The sequence below is a fragment of the Arvicola amphibius genome, chromosome 10 (genome assembly GCF_903992535.2).
Source record: "Arvicola amphibius chromosome 10, mArvAmp1.2, whole genome shotgun sequence".
Classification (NCBI taxonomy): domain Eukaryota; kingdom Metazoa; phylum Chordata; class Mammalia; order Rodentia; family Cricetidae; genus Arvicola; species Arvicola amphibius.
This window is the reverse complement of record NC_052056.1, coordinates 80,326,581-80,348,325: the sequence shown is the minus strand read 5'-3', so window position 1 is coordinate 80,348,325 and position 21,745 is coordinate 80,326,581. Positions and strand designations below refer to the sequence as shown.

General features: G+C 44.4%; 2 protein-coding genes across 4 annotated transcripts in view; one reads left to right on the top strand and one right to left on the bottom strand.

The window, feature by feature from the left end:
• Positions 1-3,932: 3,932 nt before the first annotated feature.
• On the bottom strand, positions 3,933-4,178 carry LOC119824561 (cytochrome c oxidase subunit 7B2, mitochondrial-like). Its single transcript, XM_038344753.1, has one exon. The coding sequence runs from the start codon at positions 4,176-4,178 to the stop codon at positions 3,933-3,935; it is 246 nt and encodes an 81-aa protein (XP_038200681.1).
• Positions 4,179-9,761: 5,583 nt separating this feature from the next.
• Tctn1 (tectonic family member 1) overlaps positions 9,762-21,745 on the top strand; it is a 30,525-nt gene continuing 18,541 nt past the window's right edge. For all 3 annotated transcript variants that reach the window (XM_038345745.1, XM_038345743.1, XM_038345744.1), the window contains exons 1-4: positions 9,762-10,108; positions 13,892-14,012; positions 18,753-18,883; positions 20,812-20,963. In XM_038345745.1, the coding sequence (XP_038201673.1) occupies positions 9,796-10,108; positions 13,892-14,012; positions 18,753-18,883; positions 20,812-20,963 (717 nt within the window). In that variant the 5' untranslated portion in view covers positions 9,762-9,795. The remainder of the gene's footprint in view (positions 10,109-13,891; positions 14,013-18,752; positions 18,884-20,811; positions 20,964-21,745) is intronic.

Genomic DNA, 21,745 nt, shown 5'->3' with positions numbered 1-21,745 from the left:
AGGATCTCCTAGATCCTTGGAATTGGAATTGCAGATGGATATGAGCTGGCATATGAGTACTGGAACCTGCACCCGGGGCCTCTTTGAGAGCAGCAAATGCTCTTAACCACTGAGCCATCTCTTCAGTCCCTTTGGGCTATTTTTTTATTTTAAAAAGATGTATCTATTTTAAGAATATAAATGTTCTTGATGCAAAAATACTCAATAAAATACTGGCAAGTCGAATCCAAGAACACATCAGAAAAATCATTCACCATGGTCAAGTCAGCTTTACCCCAGAGATGAAGGGATGGTTCAACATACGAAAATCTGTCAATGTAATCCACCATATAAACAAGCTGAAAAATTAAAACCACATGATCATCTCATTTGACAAAATACAACATCCCTTCATGATAAAGGTCTTGGAGAGAGTAGGGATACAAGGAACATAACTAAACATAATAAAGGCAATATACAGCAAGCCAACAGCCAACATCAAACTAAATAGAGAGAAACTCCCAGCGATTCCACTGAAATCAGGTTGTCCACTCTTTCCATATCTATTCAATATAGTTCTTGAGGTTCTAGCTAGAGCAACAAGACAACAAAAGGAGATCAAGAGGATATAAATCGGAAAAGAAGAAGTCAAACTCTCACTGTTTGCTGATGATAGGATAGTTTATTTACATAAGTGATTCCAAAAAGTCTACCAAGGAACTTCTACAACTCATCAACACTTTCAGTAATGTAGCAGGATACAAGATTAACTCAAATAAATCAGTAGCCCTCCTGTACACAGATGTGCTGAGATAGAAATCAGAGAAACATCACCCTTCACAATAGCCACAAATAAATAAAATAAATATAAAATATCTCGGAGTAACTCTAACCAAACAAGTGGAAGACTTGTATGACAAGAACTTTAAATCTTTGAAGAAAGAAATTAAAGAAAATACCAGGAAATGGAAAGATCCCTCGTGCTCTTGGGTAGGTAGAATTAATGTAGTAAAAATGGCAACCTTACCAAAAGCAATCTACAAGTTCAATCCCAGCAAAATTCTTCAAAGACCTCGAAAGAACAGTACTCAACTTCATATGGAAAAGCAAAAAACCCAGGATAGCCAAAACAATCCTGTACAATAAAGGAACTTCTGGAGGCATCACAATCCCTGACTTCAAACTCTACTACAGAGCTACAGTACTGAAAACAGCCTGGTATTGGCATAAGAACAGACAGGAGGACCGATGGAACCAAATCAAAAACCCAAATATTAATCCACACACCTACAATCACCTGAATAAAAAGAGATACCTGCTCCAAGGAGTCCACAGGAGGTGCCTGCAGTACAGAGGCTTGCTCCAACAGCATAGGGAGAGCTCTTGACTTTGAACCATGATTTCGGTGAAACATGGAAAGTGGAAACAGAAGAACTGAAGAGAAGGCTGCACAGCGTGAGGACCTGAGTTCGAGCCTTTGAACCTACCTGATTGATGCTAGATGTCTAGATGGGAGGTGTGTAGTTTGCAGTCCCGAGACAGGCAGACTCCCAAGGGCTCCCGGGGCTCCCCAGCCACGCAGCCTGCCTGCTTGACAAGCGCCAGTAGATGAGAGGCCCTGTCTCAAAACACAAGATGGGCAGTGCCTGAAGAACAACAAAAAATGACCTACACACACACACACGCACACAAACACACACACAGACACACACAGAGAGACAGACACACAGACAGACACACAGATATACACACAGAGAGACAGACAGACACACACACACAGAGACAGACACACACACACAGACAGATACACACACATACACACAGAGAGAGACAGACACACACAGACAGATACACACACAGACACACACACACAGAGACAGACACACAGACACACAGATATACACACAGAGAGACAGACAGACACACACACACACAGAGACAGACACACACACAGACAGATACACACACATACACACAGAGAGAGACAGACAGACACACACACACAGACAGATACACACACAGACACACACACACAGAGACAGACACACAGACAGACACACAGATATACACACAGAGAGACAGACAGACACACACACACAGACAGATACACACACATACACACAGAGAGAGACAGACAGACACACACAGACAGATACACACACAGACACACACACACAGAGACAGACACACAAACAGACACACACAGATACACATAGAGATAGACAGACAGACACACACAGACAGATACACACACAGACACACACACAGAGACAGACACACAAACAGACACACACACACACTGCAGGAAGGTACTCAGCTTGCCAAAGACCAAACAGTTCAAATAGTGAAGCTAGCCAGGTGTGGTGGTGCACACCTTGATCCCAGCACTCTGAAGGCCAAGGCAGGTGGAGCCCTGTGAGTCTCTCAAGGGAGTCACATACCAGGCTCCAAGGAGACTGTTATCTCTTGATTTTGTTTCCGAATTTTGGATGTTCTTCCTAGAAGGGAAATAGTTTGGCTTCCAGTCCCGGCAGCACTTTTGAGCATGCTCTCTCACCTCCAGTTCCTGTATCTTCATTTGTACCCTCCTCTCCCCTCACTGAACAGGTGATAGTATCAATGTCTTCTGGTATTTCTGCATTTTCCTCTGAAGGTAGAGATAAGGGAACCTTACTGATCTCTTTCTTAGCGTGTTCACTTGTTTGTATATTTTTACACTTAAGGGTTTTTTTATTTGTTTGATTTTTGAGACAGGGTGTCACACAGTTCAGGCTGGCTAGAACTCGCTGAGAAACATAGGATGACCTTGAACTCCTGATCCTTTCGTCTCCGCCTCCCAAGTGCTGGAGTTCCTGTTGTGGGTCACCATGCCTAGGATGTGTTCAATTAACATTCGTGGAATAAACAGGAGCCAATGAAAAAATAGTCGTGTCCCCACCCCCGCCAGCTGGGCTTGGAGAACAATTTTAATGATAAATGCTGCCACCTGCAGGTAGAATGTGGAACTGGAATGTTCAGAACAGTTTGGAAAGACCCAGCAAAGTTCCGTCAACTTCAGAGCCATGTTTCATTTTCTTTAGTGTTTTGTGTACTCTCTCAGCCTGCGTCTGTCATTTCCAGATCTGTAACTCTACCCCTTTCCCAGCAATGTTTTCAAGCCTTTTGAGAGCTTATTAAATGATTAGTGCCATGCCACCCCACATTTTACCACTGTCACTGTTTCCTATAGGAATCTGAGCACACAGAACAAATCCACAGTCACATGATTAACAAGTGGCAGAAGGGGGGGTTGAGCCCAATCACTGCTCTGAGATGCATTCTAAGTTTTTACTTTTTAATTTGTATGTGCATGTGTATGCCACATGTGTGTAATGCCTGTGGAGGTCAGAAGGAGGCATCAGATTACCTAGCATTGGAGTTACAAACAGTTGTGAGTCACTAGCCCATTGGTGCCAGGAACTGAACTAGGGTCCTAGCATGCATGGCTGCACATGCTACTGCACGTAAGGAGGTCAGAAGATAACTTATGGAAGTTCTCTCTTTCTACCATGGGTGCTACAAGTCAAACTCAGGTTATCAGGCTTGATGGTAAATGCCTGTACTCAATGAACCTTCATCAGGATGGCTGTGTGTGTGTGTGTGTGTGTGTGTGTGTGTGTTGCACTTGGATTTGTTTTTGAGATGTTGTCTCACTATGTAGCTTCAACTGGCTTGTCATTATCTATGCAGACAATGTTGGCCTCAAACTCACAAATGCATCTGCTTCAGCCTCCCAGCCCTGAGTGCAAGGATTAAAGGAGTGTGCCCCATGCCTGGCCCATGTCTGATCTTTAACATTTCTTTTTAGAACTTTCAAATGAATTTTATTTCTTTTGTTATGCTATATTTAATTAACAAAGCATTTCATGACAAGTTTGTTTTGAGACAACTCTGCATTATGATATCTGAGATAATTACTTATTCTTCCACTCTTTTGGGGTAACTCTGACAACAGGAGACAGGTTCCATTCTACACTCATCTGTGTCATATAAAACAAATATCCAACAAAACAGAAAATGGATCCACTAATTAGCAGCATATTGCCGTATTTGTCATGAAAATCCGATGAGGGCTTTGTGTGGCCCTGTCTTGCCACAACTTGCCAAACGCTTTGAATCTTGAGATGGTTTAGTGCATATCTGGCCAAGGGAAACATCATGACGTGTGATATGATTACTATTGATTGCAGCAATGGGTCTATTTCTAGTGACCTGGCTGATGGCTTCAAAACTAGGAGACAGGAATCAGCTATGCCACAGGCACAATCCAGAAGAAAATGTCGCTGAGGCAAACGCAGTAACCGTCAATATTGCACTTCCTGTGGCAGCCCCCATCTTTAACATTTTTTTTTTTTTTGGTTTTTCGAGACAGGGTTTCTCTGCAGCTTTTTTAGAGCCTGTCCTGGAGCTAGCTCTTGTAGACCAGGCTGGCCTCAAACTCACAGAGATCCGTCTGCCTCTGCCTCCCGAGTGCTGGGATTAAAGGCGTGCGCCACCACCGCCCGGCTCATCTTTAACATTTTTAAGAGCAATTTAGATCCACAGCAGACTCGAACAGAAGGTAGAGAGATATTTGTCATATGTTCCCCCACCTCAGCCTTGTGCTCTTAGAATGTGTTCTTTTCATCTTTCTTCTGCCTCTCCATGCCTGACATAGGATGTTCCCTAAAACACAGAAACCTGGTAGACAGTCCATGGCTGTCAGTCTCCAGAGACATGCTCCTAAAATGACGACAAAGGGATCAAAAGTGAACACACACAGAAGATGGGAGACACTGCTCACCAGACACCCACCTACTTCTTGAAAGATAGGACCAATGGTCTTGCTGAGTGGAATTGCTGAGCGATAAGCTAGCTGGAGCTGATGAACCCCAGAAAGGCTCCTGGGGTGATATGGGGACCAAAACCCAGTAATTCAAGGGACATCTGCAAATTCAGGACCCAAAGATTTACTTCCTTGTTGGGCAGTGGTGGTGCATGCCTTTAATCCCAGCCCTCAGGAGGCAGAAGCAGGCAGATCTCTGTGAGTTCGAAGCCAGCCTAGTCTACAAAGTGAGTTTCGGGACAGGCTGCAAAGCCACAGAGAAACCCTGTCTCGGGGGGGAAAAGAAAGATTTATTATCCTGTCTTGTATTTGCTCAATTTTTCTCTTTAATTTGTAAAGATGTTCATTTGGATTAGAGTTCTGGGGCATTTGTGACTGCTTGTCTTTGAGATGGGGGTCACACTATATGGCCCACACTAGCCTTGAACTTGCTTGCTTTGGGGTCCTGAGTGCTGGGACTACAGGTACTTACCACCATGCCTGGCTTTTAATAAACTCCACAGTGGCCCATTAATAATGCATTTTATATGATTTCTTTTAAGGATTTATTAATTATGTATACATGTGCATCTGGGTGTGTGTATATGTACATGAGAGTGCAGGTTCACAAAGAGACCAGCAGAGAGAGTCCGATCCCCTAGAGCTAGATTTGATTTGCAGGCAGTTGTGAGTTGCCTGAAGTGGGTGCTAGGACTCAAATCCCAATCTTCTACAAGCACCCTTAATCACGGAGTCATCTCTCCAGTCTTGGTTTTGCATTTAAGTCTGTCCAGACTTAGCTTTGGCCTTGCTATGCAGCTGAAGCTGGCCTTGACTTCTGGATCTTCCTGTCTTTGCTTCCTGAGTACTGGAATTATATGTACCTTCTTTCCTTTCCTTTTTTTCCCTTTCTTTCAGACAAGCTTTTTCCATTAGCTTAGGGGCTGCCTTGAACTTCGGACGATCCTCCTGCCTGAGTCTTCCAAGCGTGTTATGACACACCTGACCTCAGACTCCGGGTGCTTTTGGTACCTCAACATCAAACTACAAAGTCAACATGTCACTTCACGTCAATGGGATTAAGAGCCAACTGAAGCTAGATTGAAGATACACACACCTGCAGGCCCATCACCAGGGAAACTGGTTCAGAAAGGATGAAAGCTACACAGTGAGACTTTCTCTCTCTCTCTCTCTCTCTCTCTCTCTCTCTCTCTCTCTCTCTCTCTCTCTCTCTCTCACACACACACACACACACACACACACACACACACACACCAAACAAAGAGCAGCTGGGAATATGGTTCAATTCATAGTGTGCTTATTTAGTACACAGGAAGCCCTAGGTTTATCTCTGGTGTCGTATACATTGGGTATGATGACATGCACATGCTAGCCCTTTCACTGGGGAGGTGGGAGCAGGAAGACCAGAAGTTCAAGGTCATTTTTATTTATACACTGAGATTCAGGGCAGCCTGTGCTGTGTGAGAGATCCTGTCTAAAAAAATATCCACACTGCCCCCACCAAGTGAGCCAGCTTGTACTCTGGGGGCTTCTATACAGCCAGAGGCTCTTGTCATGGCTTTCAAGCTTTGGATACGGTCTGAAGGGTGGCATAACCTCAGCTGGAAAGCATCCATCTTAGGGCGTCAGCCCCTAATTTGGGGGCATGGGAGGAGGTAGGCAGTATTTCAAGGGCCACTGGAGATTGGCTTAAATGTTCAAGGGAGAGGGAGAGGGCTGAAGGAGAGGAGAGGATGGTTGGCTTCCTCCCCGAGGGTGAGGCTAATGTTAGGAGAAAGGAGGGTGGGCACTAACATGCCCTTTCCCCTATACTACTGCAGGGTTCTCCTCAGTGCCTACACTGTTGCTAAGGACAAGAAGTCAACTAGTTAACCAGCAATGAGATAACAACAATGGAACAATGGCCTTTCAAGTTAGCAAAAAACCAAAAATGGAAATAAAATTGAGTAAATTGAGTAGACCTCAACTCCCAGTGTTTCAAGAGCTTGTGAAACAGGAGCTAGCATACAGGTAAGGGAAAAACTGGGAAGTCACTCTGGAGAAAAGTTGGGCAGTTTCTTATAAACTTCCAACACACATGACCATAAAACACACCCCTAGGGCATCCAAGAGAAAAGAGAACATGTGCCCACTTAAAGTCTATATTGAACCTGTTAGAGTGACTTTATAAAAATCACTGAAGCCAGGCAGTGGTGGCACATGCCTTTAATCCCAGTACTCGGGAGGCAGAGGCAGGCAGATCTCTGATTTTGAGGTCAGCCTGGTCTACATAGCAAGTTCCAGGACAGACTCCAAAGATACACAAAGAAATCCTGTCTGGAAAAAACAAACAAAAAAAAATTTTTTTAAATCATTGAAAACTGAAAACAAACCAAATCTACTACCAAATAAATGGATGAGCAACTGCAATACATTCAGTTTTGGAATACTTGTTGTTAATAACAATGTTGGATGGGAAGAAACTCCAGCATAGGTAGATTTACTGGCTATTTTTATTTAGTTAGTTTTAATTTTATTTATTTATTTTTTATTTATTATGTATACAATGTTCTGTCTGCCTGTATGCCTGCAGACCAGAAGAGGGTGCCAAACCTCATTATAGATGGTTGTGAGCCACCATGTGGTTGCTGGGAATTGAACTCAGGACCTCTGGAAGAGCAGGCAATGTTCTTATAGATGGTTGTGAGCCACCATGTGGTTGCTGGGAATTGAACTCAGGACCTCTGGAAGAGCAGGCAATGTTCTTAACCACTGAGCCATCTCTCCAGCCCCCTACTTAGTTTTTAATAATTGAAGTGTCACATTTAGATTTGCTCTTTTATTTGTGGGTACACACATGCATGCAGGTGCCCACGGGGCCAGAAGAGGTTTTGCATCCTTTAGAGCTGGAGCTGCAGAGGTTATGAGGTGTAGGTGAACTTTCTTTCCTGTCCACCAGTTCCCAAATAACCAATGCAGATACTTAATATTTATAAATGCTCAGCTGATAGCTCAGGCTTATTACTAACTTGCTCTTACAACTTAAATTTATTCATTTCTATTAATTTATGTGTTGCCAGGTAGCTCATGGCTTTACCTGTCCTCCAGCATGTCTTGCTCCCTCTGCTTCTCACGGCTACTCTCCTGACTCGTCCACTTCTTCCCACAATTCTCCTAGTCTGGCTCTCCCACCCAATCTCTCCTGCCCAGCAATAGGCCAGTCAGCTATTTGTTACCGATGACAGTAATATATATTTACAGTGTACAAAGATTGTTCCACAGCAGTGAGACACCATGCAGGTGCTGGGAACTGAACCCTGGTCCTCTGAAAGAGCAAGTGCCCCTAGCTGCTGAGTCATCTCTCTAGCTCCTAGGTGGACAGTTTAGGTAACCCACATACCAGCATTTTGGGCAAAATATGGAACTGTGATTTAAAAAAAAATAGTCTAACAGAAATGGTCACCATTGTCCCTAAGGCTTGCAAAATGTAGGAGCAGATGCAATCTATATTTTGACTTTTAAAGAAGTCAAATGTCAAAATATTACATTGAGTTTATCAGGAATTGCAATTGGACAAGAGGACTTCGAGGACTTTTCACAGAATGTTTGAAAGCATGGGGCTCTAAGACTTGAGAAGCCAGGCGGCGGTGGCGCATGCCTTTAATCCCAGCACTCAGAAGGCAGAGGCAGGCAAATCTCTGTGAGTTTGAGGCCAGCCTGGTCTACAGAGAAAGTTCCAGGACAGGATCCAAAGCTACAGAGAAACCCTGTCTCAAAAACCCAAAAAACAAAACAAAAAGAAAAAGAAAAAAGAAAAAAAGAAAAGAAAAAGGACTTGAGGAGAACTGGATGGTGGTGGCACACACCTTTAATCCCAGCATTTGGGAAGCAGAGGCAGGTGGATCTCTGTGAGTTTGTTCAAAACCAGCCTGGTCTACAAAGCAAATTCCAGGACAGTCAGGACTGTTTCACAGAGAAACCTTGTCTCAAAAATAAAAATAAAATAAATAAATAGTAAAAAGATTTATGGAGGGGCTGGAGAGATGACTCAGCCGTTTAGAGCATTGGCTGCTCTTCCAGAGGTCCTGAGTTCAATTCCCAGGATCTACATGGTGGATCACAACTGTCTATGACTCTAGTTTCACGAGTTCTGCTGCCCTCTTCTGGTGTGCATGCATATGAACAAAACACTCATTAAAATATATAAATAAATAAACTTTTTGAAAAAACGACTTGAAGGAAACCTCCCAATTCATATAATCAATCATAAAGGCAGAAATGGAGGTTGGATGTGATGGCACATGCCTGTCATTGGAGACTGAGGCAGGACTGTCATGAGTTCGAGGTCAGTCCGGCTACACAGTGAGATCCTGTCTAAAACAAAAAAAAATTAAAGGTTCTTTTGTTCCTTCATCATAAATACGTGGCTAGAGTAGTCTGGTGACCTCCTGCGGTGTATCCATAGGCAAAGAAGGCAATGTCCTGGGGTAGGGAATTCAAGAATGGTGGAGATGACTGAACTCCATATTCCTTCAAAGGTCCCAAGTCGCTTCTAAAGTTCCCTCCACCCATCAGCAGCGGATTTTTTATTAGAAATACTCACTTCTAGGTTCTGTTTAGAGTTGACTGACTGTAAATACCATGAGGCTGTAGCTGGGACTCTTCATATTTAATGAAACCGCCATGAGACCCGCAGGGTCTCACAATAAAGTTCCTTCGAAAGAGTAGCCTCAGGCTCCGCCCCGGCGGGTCGTGGCACCGCCCCTGAAACGCCCACTCAGCCCCGTTCTTCCCGGTTCGGCGTAGCCTCCGCCCCTTGCGGAATCCTCGGCTTTAAGCCTATCCCCACTGGCCTGGCCCCAGGCCCCACCTTCTCCAGACTTTCCCGGCCTCGGGAACCCTTTCCCGTGATACCTTGCGCTCGGCTGTGGCCGTTGCCTGGCAACTCACAGGTCTGGCTGCTGTGTTCGGCCATGGGGCCGCGGGGCTTCCCGCCGCTTCTGTTGGTGCTCCTAAGCTGCTGCGCTTCAGCGAGCACCCAGGCCGTGGCCACGCCGGCTGTGGCCACCCCAGCCATGACGCAGGAGGACCTCAACTCCACCGAGGCCACCCCAGCCATGACGCAGGAGGACCTCAACTCCACCGAGGCCACCACCCCAGACGTGACGAAGGAGGACCTCAACTCCACCACTACAGCCACTCTCAGAACCTCCGGGTCGCCTAGGACCCCGGGTACTCCCAGGGCCCCGGAGCTCTCAGGCCCCAGGCCCACCCCGGTCACTGACGGTGGGTACAGAGTGTTAACTCCCTAGAGCGGGTAAAAGACTACTGAGAACGAACCAAAATGATAACCGCTCAAAGTTCCATCCTTGTTAGCCTCCCTGTTATAACCCTGAAAAAGAGATGGGATCTCCGGCACACAAATGTGGAAGGCAGGGGGGCCTAAATGAGACACTCTCAGATCTTGGAAAACTTCAGTAGACCCGGACAAAGTTTAATGCCAAAGTTTATAATGAATAAATTTGCCCAGCTGAAGATAAAATTAGGTAGTTTCTGGAACGTGGAGGAAATGAACGCTTAGACTCTGCTGAACTTTTCAGTTCGTACATTTCAGACGCCAAAGGTGTAGCTCACTTAGAATGAATAGGGAGGGCCCTTCTCTGTTGATTGCAGCGTGCCTCGTATGTTGTTTGGATGTGAAAAAGTGTAAGGTGAGGGCTTAGGTCCGGATATTAGGATTTGTGTTTATGGATAATGAGTGCATCAGAAACTGATGTTACTTAAAAACAATATTACATTTACTCATTTATGTGTGTGGTGATGAGATACCATGGCATGTGGAGGTCAGAGGACAGCTTGAATTTTGCTGCTCCCAAACCAAGTGGCTACCAGGCCTTCTGGTAAGTGCCTTCACCAGCCCAGAAACTGATCTTTTCATCTTGCATTACACATTTAGTGAATTTTTTATAATCTGACTTTACACCTGTGGCTTCAGGGCTCTGTGACCCTTTGAGTTTGTAAAATTTTGTAACCGCATTTTTCTAGGGTGAGGGATTGTAGCAGTCCTTAGGTTCTCCATGGAGCTGTGATTTCAAAAAAAGAACTTTAGACAGTCTTGTCCAGATTGAGAGAGAGTGTGTGTGTGATTTATTTTTATTACTGTTTTAGAGAAAAAGTACGAGGGCTGGTGGGTGGTGCGGGTCAGTGATTGGGTGTTCGCTTAGCATGCAGGAGGCCCTGGGTTCAATCCCCAGCACCAAAGGGGGAAACAAATGAGAAATATACTTGATACTTTAATATATAAATTAAACTCTCTGCTTTATATTTCACCCGCTGACTTGTGAATTAGCAGAGACATCCCGTCATTATATGTGGGGACAATATAGCCAAGTGTTCGTGTCTGAAACTCTACAAGGCTTTTCGGGGGGGAGTTATTTTTTCGAGACAGGGTTTCTCTGTGTAGCCCTGGCTGTCCTGAAACTCACTCTTAGACCAGGCTGACCACAAACTCAGAGGTCCACCTGCCTCTGCCTCCTGAGTGCTGGGACTAAAGGTGTGCGCCACCACTGCCTGGCCTCTCTAAGGTTTTTGAACTGGAATGTTGTCAATCCAGGTCAGTGCGCCCATTAGTGATTTTTCTCCCCCAGATGTGCCCGAGCTGACATGCCTAGGGCTCGTGTTCAGGGCTGGCATTCCAGGGACAAATATGCACTTCATCTTTTTTGCTATCTCACTTATTAGCTGCAGTGCGGCAGGCACCCTGCCAAGGACATTACTGGGCTGTAACTCATTTAATCCTCACATCAAGCCCATGATGTGTCTAATCCTCATCTAGTTACTTACAAAGGTCGAAGCTTTGACAACAAATCGTGGTTACAGTCTTAGACACATGAGGAAGCGGACCTAATTGCTCACTTTATTTTCTCATTGCGGTTCAGGAATTTTGGTATTATTTAATGAGCATACACAGGTGTCCTTGGCTAGAGAGAGAATCTTTTTTAGAGGGAGTACATTTGTCCCTCAGACTAAGAAAGTCTTATGCATTTATCAATAAGCTTTCATTTCTCTTCATGCTTCTCTAAAGCATGTTATACCATTTTTTGGGGGGGAATCTAAAACTTTTAAAAAGTATTTTATTTTAAATGTTTTAAATTATTGTGTATGTTTGTGTATCTCTGTGTGAGTATGTGCACATGTGTGCTGGTGTCCTCAGAGGTCAGAAAAGGGCCTCAGAGCCCCTGGAGCTTGGTTAGGTGATTGTGCGCTCTCTGACTTGGGTGCTGGGAACTGAACTTGGGTTCTGTACACAAGTGAATGTACTTTTAGCTCCTGAACCATATCTCCAGACTGCTCTTCCAGTCTCCCGCCTTCTCCTTCCTGCCCAGCTTTCTTCCTGACGGTTTTGCTGAGTGGCCCAGGCTAGCCTATAACCTGCATACATACCCTCTTGACTCTGCCTCCCAGTTGATGGGAGGTGTTGAGCCTCCCATCTCTAGAACTGGCTATTAATTGTGAAACCATTCATTCAGACAATCAAGAATGTTGGTGTGACGTTCTATAAGCATTTGACTAAAATTCTTTTCTTTGTTTGTTTGTAGCTTAAGATTATTTTCCAAAAAAAAAAAAAAGGAAACAAAACATTACAGTTAAGATTCAGTGATGCCCAAGCTGGGGGAGGGGGGGAACCACGGTACACATCTGTGATCCTGAATTTTCTACATAGTGGTGGGACAATTAGGAGGCCAGCCTGGGCCACGTGAGCCTCTGTTTCAGGAAACACAGAACAGCAAAAACAACCAAAAAGAAAAAAAAAAAAGAAAGAAAGAAAGAAAGAAAGAAAGAAAGAAAAAACCCTGAAGCCCCGAATTTATTATTTCCTCCCTCTCACAATAGTCTGTGTCATGAATTCAGTTTGTTATTTTCATGCTCTGGTACTATTTTGTTTTTTAAGATTTATTCATTTTTATCTTATGTGGATGGATGTTGTCTTATACCTGCATGTATACTGTGTGTTGTAAGTGTGCCTGAGGTCAGAAGAGGGCATCGGATGCCCTGGAACCAGAGTCACAGATGGTTGTATGCTGTCAAGTGGGTTCTAGGAACCAAAGTTAGATCCATGGCAAGGGCAGCCAATGAGTGCTCTTAGCCACCCAGCCATCTCTTTGGGCTCTCTTATTCTTTCAAAGGGTTTTTTCTCCGTTTGACAAGAATGAATGCTAAATTGAAACAGTGTGTCTGTCACATTCTCAGCTCCCAGAGCTCTTGAAGACTGTTGGAGGAGGCTCTCTTCTGCACTTGTGCAGGTTCTCTGTCCGCTAAAGGGACTGGGAGAGGAGCACTGGAGTCATGATGACCAGCAGAGTGGACACAGGCAAAGTTGCTATGGGGTGGGCTCCTGCTTTTCCTCCATGCTGTATTATCCTGCCATAAATTTATTACCCTGTATTATAAATTTTTAAAGAACATTTTGACTGGCAGTGGTGGCACATGTCTTTAATCCCAGAGACAGGCAGATCTCTGAGTTCAGGATCAGTCTGGTCTATAGAGTGAGTTTCAGGACAGCCAGGGCTACATAGAAAAACCCTGTCTCAAAAAGGAAAAAAGAAAAAAAAAAGGACATTTTAAGCCAAAATAGGAACAGTTGATTATTGGTCAGGATCTTAATGACTAGGAGTGTATAGTTTCAAACCAACTGGCCAAAAAAGCCTTTAATCTTAACAGTTAATTCCAGCCTCAGGAGGCAGAGGCAGGCAGGTTCACAGAGTGAATTCCAAGATAGACAAGGCAAAAAAAAGTTGGAAAAGAAAAAAATTAAGAATAAAAAGCAACCAGGACATATAAGGAAAGGGATGAGGTGGCCAAGAGTCCTTCCTTGGACTCTACTCTGAAGTAGGAGCGCAGGCATCTGTGGTCACCTCAGGGAGACACTGATGTCCACAGGTGACTTTCCCCCAAGCACAATAGGAAGCAGACCTTTTGTGACATTGACTTCTGGAATCCTTTGGTGGCAGGGAGCAGTAACAGCCTGCCTACTGTGGTCCTCTGACCCCCACTGTTTTTCTTCCTCAGTTGCTGCTCTGTGTGTCTGTGACCTGCTTCCAGCACGGTGTGATGTCAACTGCTGTTGTGACCCTGACTGCAGCCCCACAGATTTCAGCGTCTTCTCTGCCTGCTCAGTCCCAGTTGTCACGTAAGCATATGACAGGGACTTTTGATGGCAGGTTGGCTAGGGCAATAAAATTTGGGGACAGAAAGAATGTTCCTTGCTATTCAGAAACCCTACTGTGCAAAGTTCTGTACTGTCAGAAGCTGTGGCTTGTCTGCCTGCAACCTCACAAGAGTATGGGCAATGGAAGGGCATGCGTTGTTGCCTCTAGAGCAGCGGTTCTTGACCTGTGGGTCATGACCTTTGGAGGTCGCATATCCAATGTTATGTATATCAGATATTTACATTGCCTTTTGTAACAGGAGCAAAATTACAGTTACGAAGTAGCAATGAAATAATTTTATGGTGGGGGGTGTCACCACAACATGCGGAACTGTATTAAAGAGTCATAGCATGAGGAAGGTTGAGAACCACTGCTCTATGTTATGAAGTAAGTCTCTCTGTGTCTGTAGAGTAATAGATGCATAGATAATGTGTCATCTCTTTGTACTTGTGAATTAGTCATACAGCCTAGGTATGTGTGCACACCTTTGTGTGTGTAGTGTATGCATGTAATCTTTGCATTCGTGTGTTTTGGCAGAGGTCAACATGGGTTTCATCATCTATTTCTTTTTACCTTAATTTTGTTTGTTTTTTTCTGGACAGGGTTTCTATATATAGTTCTGGCTATCCTGGATCTCACTCTGTAGACCAGGCTGGCCTCCCCAGTGCTGGGATTAAAGGTATCCACCACTATCACCCGGCTCCACCTTATTTTTGGGATGGGGTTTCACATTGAACAAGGTTTTTGGTTTTTTGGCTAGACTGACTGGCTAACAACTTGTCTCTTCTCCTGCCCAGTGTTATAGGTACCCACCAATGCCTAGCTTTTATCCATGCTGGGATCCGAACTCAGGTCCTCATGCTTCTGAGACAAGCAGTTTACCCACTGAGCCACCTCTCAGCCCCTGGATTTCCCAGCTCTTTCTGTAAACATTAACTAGGATGGTTTGTGTGAGCCTCTCTGGTTGTAAACAAGCGAGGATTCTCAGTTCACAGTATGTGGGCAATGATGGAGAGAGAGATTCTCATGAGAGTACAAGGTGAAGAAGTGATCCATTCTGAGTGATCTCAACTTGTCGTTCAGAGGTTTTTCAAAAAAAGAAAAAAAGCAGCCCTTTGAAAAGGCTCGTGCATTCAGGGTGGGACCAGCTCACTGCGGAGAGAGCTGACTGAAATTCAGTGACAGCCGCCTGACAGCTTAGTCCTTTTAGAAACACAATGAACTCTTCCCATGAGAAACCATTTTATCAACCCAGTGGAGAAACTGAATCCCCTCAGATGTAACAAAGTCTGCAGAGCAGGCTGCTGGGGGGGTCCTCTTCTGGCCTCAGGACCAGAGCAGGATTTACCCTTCTAGAAATCAGTCTGCTCTTGTCTCGGGTCTGCCAGCGTGCACCACCAGTCCTACAAGAAACTCATTTTTTTTTGAATTGGAATGCCACTTATTAAAATACAGTAATTTAAGGGTTTTTTTGAGATAGGATTTCGCTGGGTAGTCCAGCTGGCTGAGAACTTCTTATGTACCACACTGCCTCAGTCTCACAGACCCACCAGTCTCTGCCTCCCGAGTGCTGGGATTAAACGTGTGAGCCACCACTGTTCAGCTACCTTTATTATTTTTATTTTTAATTATGTGTATGGATGTGTGTCTTAGGCAGAGGGAGGCGGTAATGCACATAAGTATGGTCGCCTGCTGAGGCCAGAAGAGAGTACTGGATCCCCGAACCTGGAGTCATAGGAGGTTGTGAGCCACCCAATATGGATACTGGGACCCAAACTCAGGTCTTCTTCAAGAGCAGTACATACTTTTAACTAACTGATGAGTCACCTTTCTGGTGCCCCCCTTAAGTTTCTGAGACAGGGTCTCTTTATGCAGCCCTGGCTGTTCTGGAACTCACTCTATAGACCAGCCTGGCATTGAACTCAAGAGATCTGCCTGCCTTTGCCTCTTGAGTACTGGAATTAAGGGCATATGTCATAACACCCAGCCCCTGTACAACTTTTTAAAGTTACGTTTTTATTTACTTTTTTTGTGTGTGTATGTTCATACTTTGGTGCTCATGTGGAGGTCAGAGAACAACTTCCGGGAGTCAGTTTTCTCCTTACATCATGTGGGTCTCAGGGGTCAAACTCAGGTCATCAGACTTGGCAGCAGGGACCTTTACCCTATGAGCCATCTTGCTGACCCCCCAAATATGGTAATTCTGGATGTAAACAATAGTTTTTAGAACAGATGATGGCAAGCTTTGAGGAGTAACCAGGCAACATGTTAGTCTGTGTGAGTCACTTGGGTGTCTGTTGCAGCTGAGCAAAAGCTGCCACTGATATGGGAATGAGCAGGTGCCCTGTGTTGTGTAAAGCTTTATGAAAACAGACTGCATTTGTAGACTTAAGAGTTTGTTGTGGAGAATTAGTTTAAAATGTGTGACATTCATTAATGCTGTGGAATATTTGTTTAAAGATGCAAAGATTTGCATTATGTTACATTTGTTTAACTCTGCAAAGCTGTGTTACTTTGCCTGTCTAAAACATTTGTTTGGTTTAATAAAGAGCTGAATGGCCAATAGCTAGGCAGCAGAGAGGGATAGGTGCGGCTGCCAGACAGAAAGAATAAAGAGAAGAGAAGAGGAGATGGGGAGAGGGGAGGAGAGGAGAGAAGGAGAGGAAGAGAGAGGAGGGCATCAGGGGCCAGCCACATGGCCGGGCAGCCATGGAGTAAGAAGGGGAAAAAATATGTAGAATAAAGGAAGGTTAAAAGCCCAGAGGCAAAAGGTAGACAGACTAATTTAAGTTAAGAAAAGCTGTCTAGAAACAAGCCAAATGAAGATCAGGCATTCATAAGAAAGAATAAGTCACCATGTATTTATTGGGAGCTGGGTGGTAGGCCCCCCAAAAGAGTTTTCTTTTAAAAAAAAACAATCAAAAAACAGCTACAAGGGTTAGGGTTAAATCTTTCAGGAAAAGACTTCGGTTTTTTAAAACTTACAACCTCCCCCCAAAATGTGAACCAAATTAAACTCTACTGTAACCTTAACTCCTTGGGGATGCCTGGGTCAGGAGGGTCATTTGAGCTCTGGTGTTGGAAAATAGCCTGGACAATAATAGGGAGACCTTATCTCTAAAATCGAAAGAAAAAAATAGCAAAAGTCATATGCTAATTTGTAGAGTGCCCCATTATATAGGCTTCAGTTCATAAAGGTTTCATTATGTTTAACTGCCAACAACTCCTCCGGTCATATAATGACTTGGTGGGCATCCTGAGTGAATCTGTCCCTTATCAGATGGAACCTTCGTGAGCACAGGAGTATCTATTATCGGTGCTGTCAGTGCCAGCCCAGCTGATACCATGTAGTGGGCCTTCATTAAACTGTCTGGACTAGCAGGAACACTGCTTAGTGGGAGAGTGCTGGCCTGGCACGTGCAAGGCTCTAGGTGTGTGTGGTCCCTGGTAACACACACCAGCTGACTAAGTGAGTAGAGTCCTGGTGTGACCTCTGCCTTGTCACCTTTCAGCAGATACCAGGGCGGGAGGGGGCAGGATGGCAGTAGGGCCTGGCACCGACTAGGCAGATACTCCACACTTGGCCACCTTCTGTGCCTTTTTGAGCCTAGAGACATAAAGCTGAGTTTGCCATGCTACTTTTAAGAGCTTACTGGTAGATGAAAGAGAGGGGTGAATGAGGCAGGGCCCCGAGGAACACCAGAGATGCCAGAATACTCAGCTAGGCCAGGGAAGGCTTTCTAGAAAAGATGGTCCCAAGCGGTGTTGAGTCCTGAGGGACAAGTACAAGTTGGGCAACATAAGTTTGTGGATAGGCATTCTAGGCTGTGGCATAGGCTGAGCAGGTAGCTGAGATAGAGAAGAATGGGCAAGAGAGCAGGGCAGGATGACTCAGTGGGTCAAGGTGCTTCCTACCAAGCCTGCCAGCCTGAGCTTGATCTCTAGCACCTACATACTACATAGTAGAAGGAAAACCAACTCATATAAATTGTCCTCTGTTTTCTACATTTGCTGTGGAAAAAGAACCCCCCCACACACAACCAGACAAATATAGTAAAAATACTTTTAAAACTTCCTAGAATGTTTTTATATTTATTTGATTTATATATGTGTGTGCTATGTGCACTAGATGCATGCAGTGCCCACAGAATCCAGAAGAGAGCATCATATCCCCTGGAATTGGAGTTGCAGGCATGAGCTCCCTTGATGTGGGTTCTGGGATCTGAACCTAGGTACTCTATAAGTGCAGGAAATGCTTAACCACTGAGCCCCCTCTCCAGCTCCCAAAATATCATAATCTTAATGCTGACCAAGTTTATGGAAAGTACTCTGCACTATGTTCCACAGCCAGCAGCCTTCCCTTAATGTTATTGTTGTTGTTTTGTTGTTATTATAGTTTTGAGATAGAGTCTCACTGTGTAGCTCTGACCGATGTAGAACTGCTGTGTAGACCTGAACTCACAGACCCGTTTGTCTACACCACCCTAGTGCTGGAAATAAAGTGTGCACCACCATGCTTGGCAGGAGTTATTCTGCTTGTCCTCTTCCTGTTAGAGAGAAACCCTCTAACAGCAAATAAATACAAATGGATCCTGTTTGGACGCCAGACCTCATCAGTGCCCTTGTGGTTCTTCTTAGGGTAGTAACAGCGTCTGGAAGATTAGGGTGATCTGCCTTAGATTGTGGACTGAAAACTTGCTGTTGATTTGTTTCACTCTCAGGGGTAATAGAGAGTTTTGTAGTCAGAAGGCAGCTGTCTACTCAATGAATTTGACAGCAGACCCTCCTCACCGGGTCTTTAAACTCATTGACCAGATCAACCCTTCCGTCTTCTGCATCCATATTTCAAACTGTAAGTATTTGAGTTTGATAGATTTTGTGAAGCCCTGTTTTTCTTTGAAAAGTTGCTTTTTGGGAAAACACCTCATTCAGTTCCATTTAAAGCACCCATTCTATGTTTCGGCTGTGTGAATAATTCAAGGCTGGAGGCTGACTCACGGGTAACTCTATAGACCCTTGGCACACAGTGTCTTCAAGTCCTTGTGCTGTTGCTGTCTTTATCTTACACTTGACTTCAAAGATGTTTATGCCAAGTAACCATGGGAATCCAGGTTGTGTGTATGTGTGCATGCATGTGCGTGTGTGCACGTGTATGTGTGTGCACGTTTATTTCCTCTTAAGAGAAAAAGTTGAGAATCAGTTTCATCTTTAAATGTTACTTGTGGTTTCCATTTCCCTTTTCTTTTTTATTTTTACTCAGAGTATTTGCATGAATACAGGATCTTTATTTTTACCTGAGCAGTCAGCCTAGGCAGTGAGTTGCTCCTGAGGGTGTGCTGTTCTTGGGATATCAAAGAACACAGGCACACTTAAGGCTCTGTCGGTTAAACTTCATCATCTCATTCCAGATCTTTCCCTATTTGGGATTTGTTCCCTTGTGCTTAAAGACTTGGGGAGACTGTGTTCTGATTTGTCCTACGTGACAACTGACAGTGACTGTCTAAGCCATAACAGCAGCTGGACATGGAGCCTGCCTCTTCCTTGCCTTTCATGCCCAGCACAGGAGATAGCTGCCAAGAGATGAATAAGTCTTATCTTCCCACAGCCACCCAGAGAGAATGTCCCCAGAAGGGGGTAAGAAGCAGACACTTGTCTGTGTGCTGGAGAAAGTGACCAGCTCTGTCCCTTGGTTTCTGCTATGTTGTTTCCTGCAGGCCTTCGAAGCAATTACTACCAACCACACTGTTAGATGCAGCCAAGTCTAGTGATCCTGTTTGTTTGCTTAGTAATTTTTCAAGACAGAGTCTTGGCCTGGAACTCATCATATAGACAAGGATGGCCTTAAAGTCATGATGATAGGGATCCTGTTCATTTAAGAAGCCTTAAATCCTGGGAGATGCTGGGCAGTGGTGGTGCACTCCTTTAATCACAGCATTTGGGAGGCAGAGGCAGTCGGGTCTCTGTGAATTTAAGGCCAGCCTGGTCTACTGAGCAAGTTCCAGGACAGGCTCCAAAGCTATACAGAAAAACCCTGTCTCAAAAAAAAAAAAAAAGAAAGAAAGAAAGAAAGAAAGAAAGAAAGAAAGAAAGAAAGAAAAAGAAAGAAAGAAAGAAAATCCTAGGAGAGGCAAATATAAAAGAAAACTTTTTTATTTTTTTTAAGATAGCGTTTTTCTGTGTAACCTAGATGTCCTGGAACTCACTATATGGATCTTGAACTCAGACCCACCTGCCTCTGCCTGTGCTGGGACTAAAGGCATGTGCCACTACCACCCGACAAGAAAACATTGAAAAGTACATTTATTTATGTGTGTGCACATGCATGCATAGGTTAGAGGGTGATTTATTTATGTGTGTGCACATGCATGCATAGGTTAGAGGGCGTCCTTTCTAGAGTTAGTTCTCTCTTTCCACTGTCTGGGTCCTGGGGATCCAATTCAGGTTGTCAAGTCTGGCGACAAGTGCCTTTATTTACTGAGCCATGAAGAAAGTCCAGAAAACCTTTTATTATATCAGCCTTTTTGTTTTGATTTTTGAGACAGGGTTTCTCTTTGTAGCCCTGACTGTTGTTGAACTAGCTTTGTAGACCAGGCTGGCCTCTAATGGACTCAGGGATCTGCCTGCCTCTGCCTCCCACATGCTGGAATTAAAGGTGTGCACCACCACCACCCAGCTTTTAACATTGATCCATCTTGTTGCTACAAAGAATGGGTTTCTACAGTAGGGATGTCACATACTCCATACATTTCTGCTGACTTTCAATGCTTTGTCTAAAAACAGACAAGCCTGCTCTGTCCTTTGCTAATCCGGAAGTGCCTAATAAAGACAATTTCGACAGACTGACACAAGCATCGGGTGGCTTTACACTGAGTGCCACATCTGACAGTCCTTCTACAGCCACCTCAGATGCCCCACAGCCCACTAAATACAAGGTGAGCCAACAACGTGATGGAAGTCTCTCACATATCAGCTAATTTCAGTGTCAAGATAGAATGCCAAACTGCCGGCCCTGGGACATAGTTGACACCACAGAGAGTCATTGCTGCTCCTCTCAAAGATCATGGGAAGCCAAGTGAGTGTTCAAATTCTGAACCCAGGATTTGAGGCCACTTCTGCATTTGAATTTTTCTTTTCTTTTGTTTTTATTTGTTTGTTTGTTTGTTTGTTTTTTCAAAACAGGGTTTCTCTGTATAACAGCTCTGGCTGTCTTGGAACTCACTCTGTAGACCAGACTGGCCTCGAACTCCCAGAGATCCACCTGCCTTTGCCTCCCAAGAGCTGGGATTAAAGGCACATGCTACCACCTCCTGGCTCTGTGGTTGAATTTTATGTCTCAAAATTTTCTGTTCTTTTCAGCCCAAGAGACCACAGCAAACTGATTGAAGCCTGCCTCTGGGCATGGGGAGGGACTGCCTGGGTGCCAGGTCCTCGTCTCAGGATCATATTTTCTTTTACAGATATTAGGAAGCTGTGTGCTATTTTATATATCCCTTCATTAGCAAACCAGTAAAATATGACCTGTTAATGATGCATGTACTTATTTAATTGATTTTTATTGAGCTCTACATTTTTTTCTGCTCCCCTCCCTGCCTTTTCCCTCCCCTTCAACCTTCCCCCAAGGTCCCCATGCTCCCAATTTACTCAGGAGATCTTGTCTTTTTCCACTTCCCATATAGATTAGATCTATACTGGTGCCCACCTATAATCTCAGCAG

What these genes read in the sequence shown, in the direction of transcription:
- LOC119824561 (XM_038344753.1), bottom strand. Translation starts at nt 4,178, where the DNA reads ATGATGTTTCCCTTGGCCAGATATGCACTAAACCATCTCAAGATTCAA.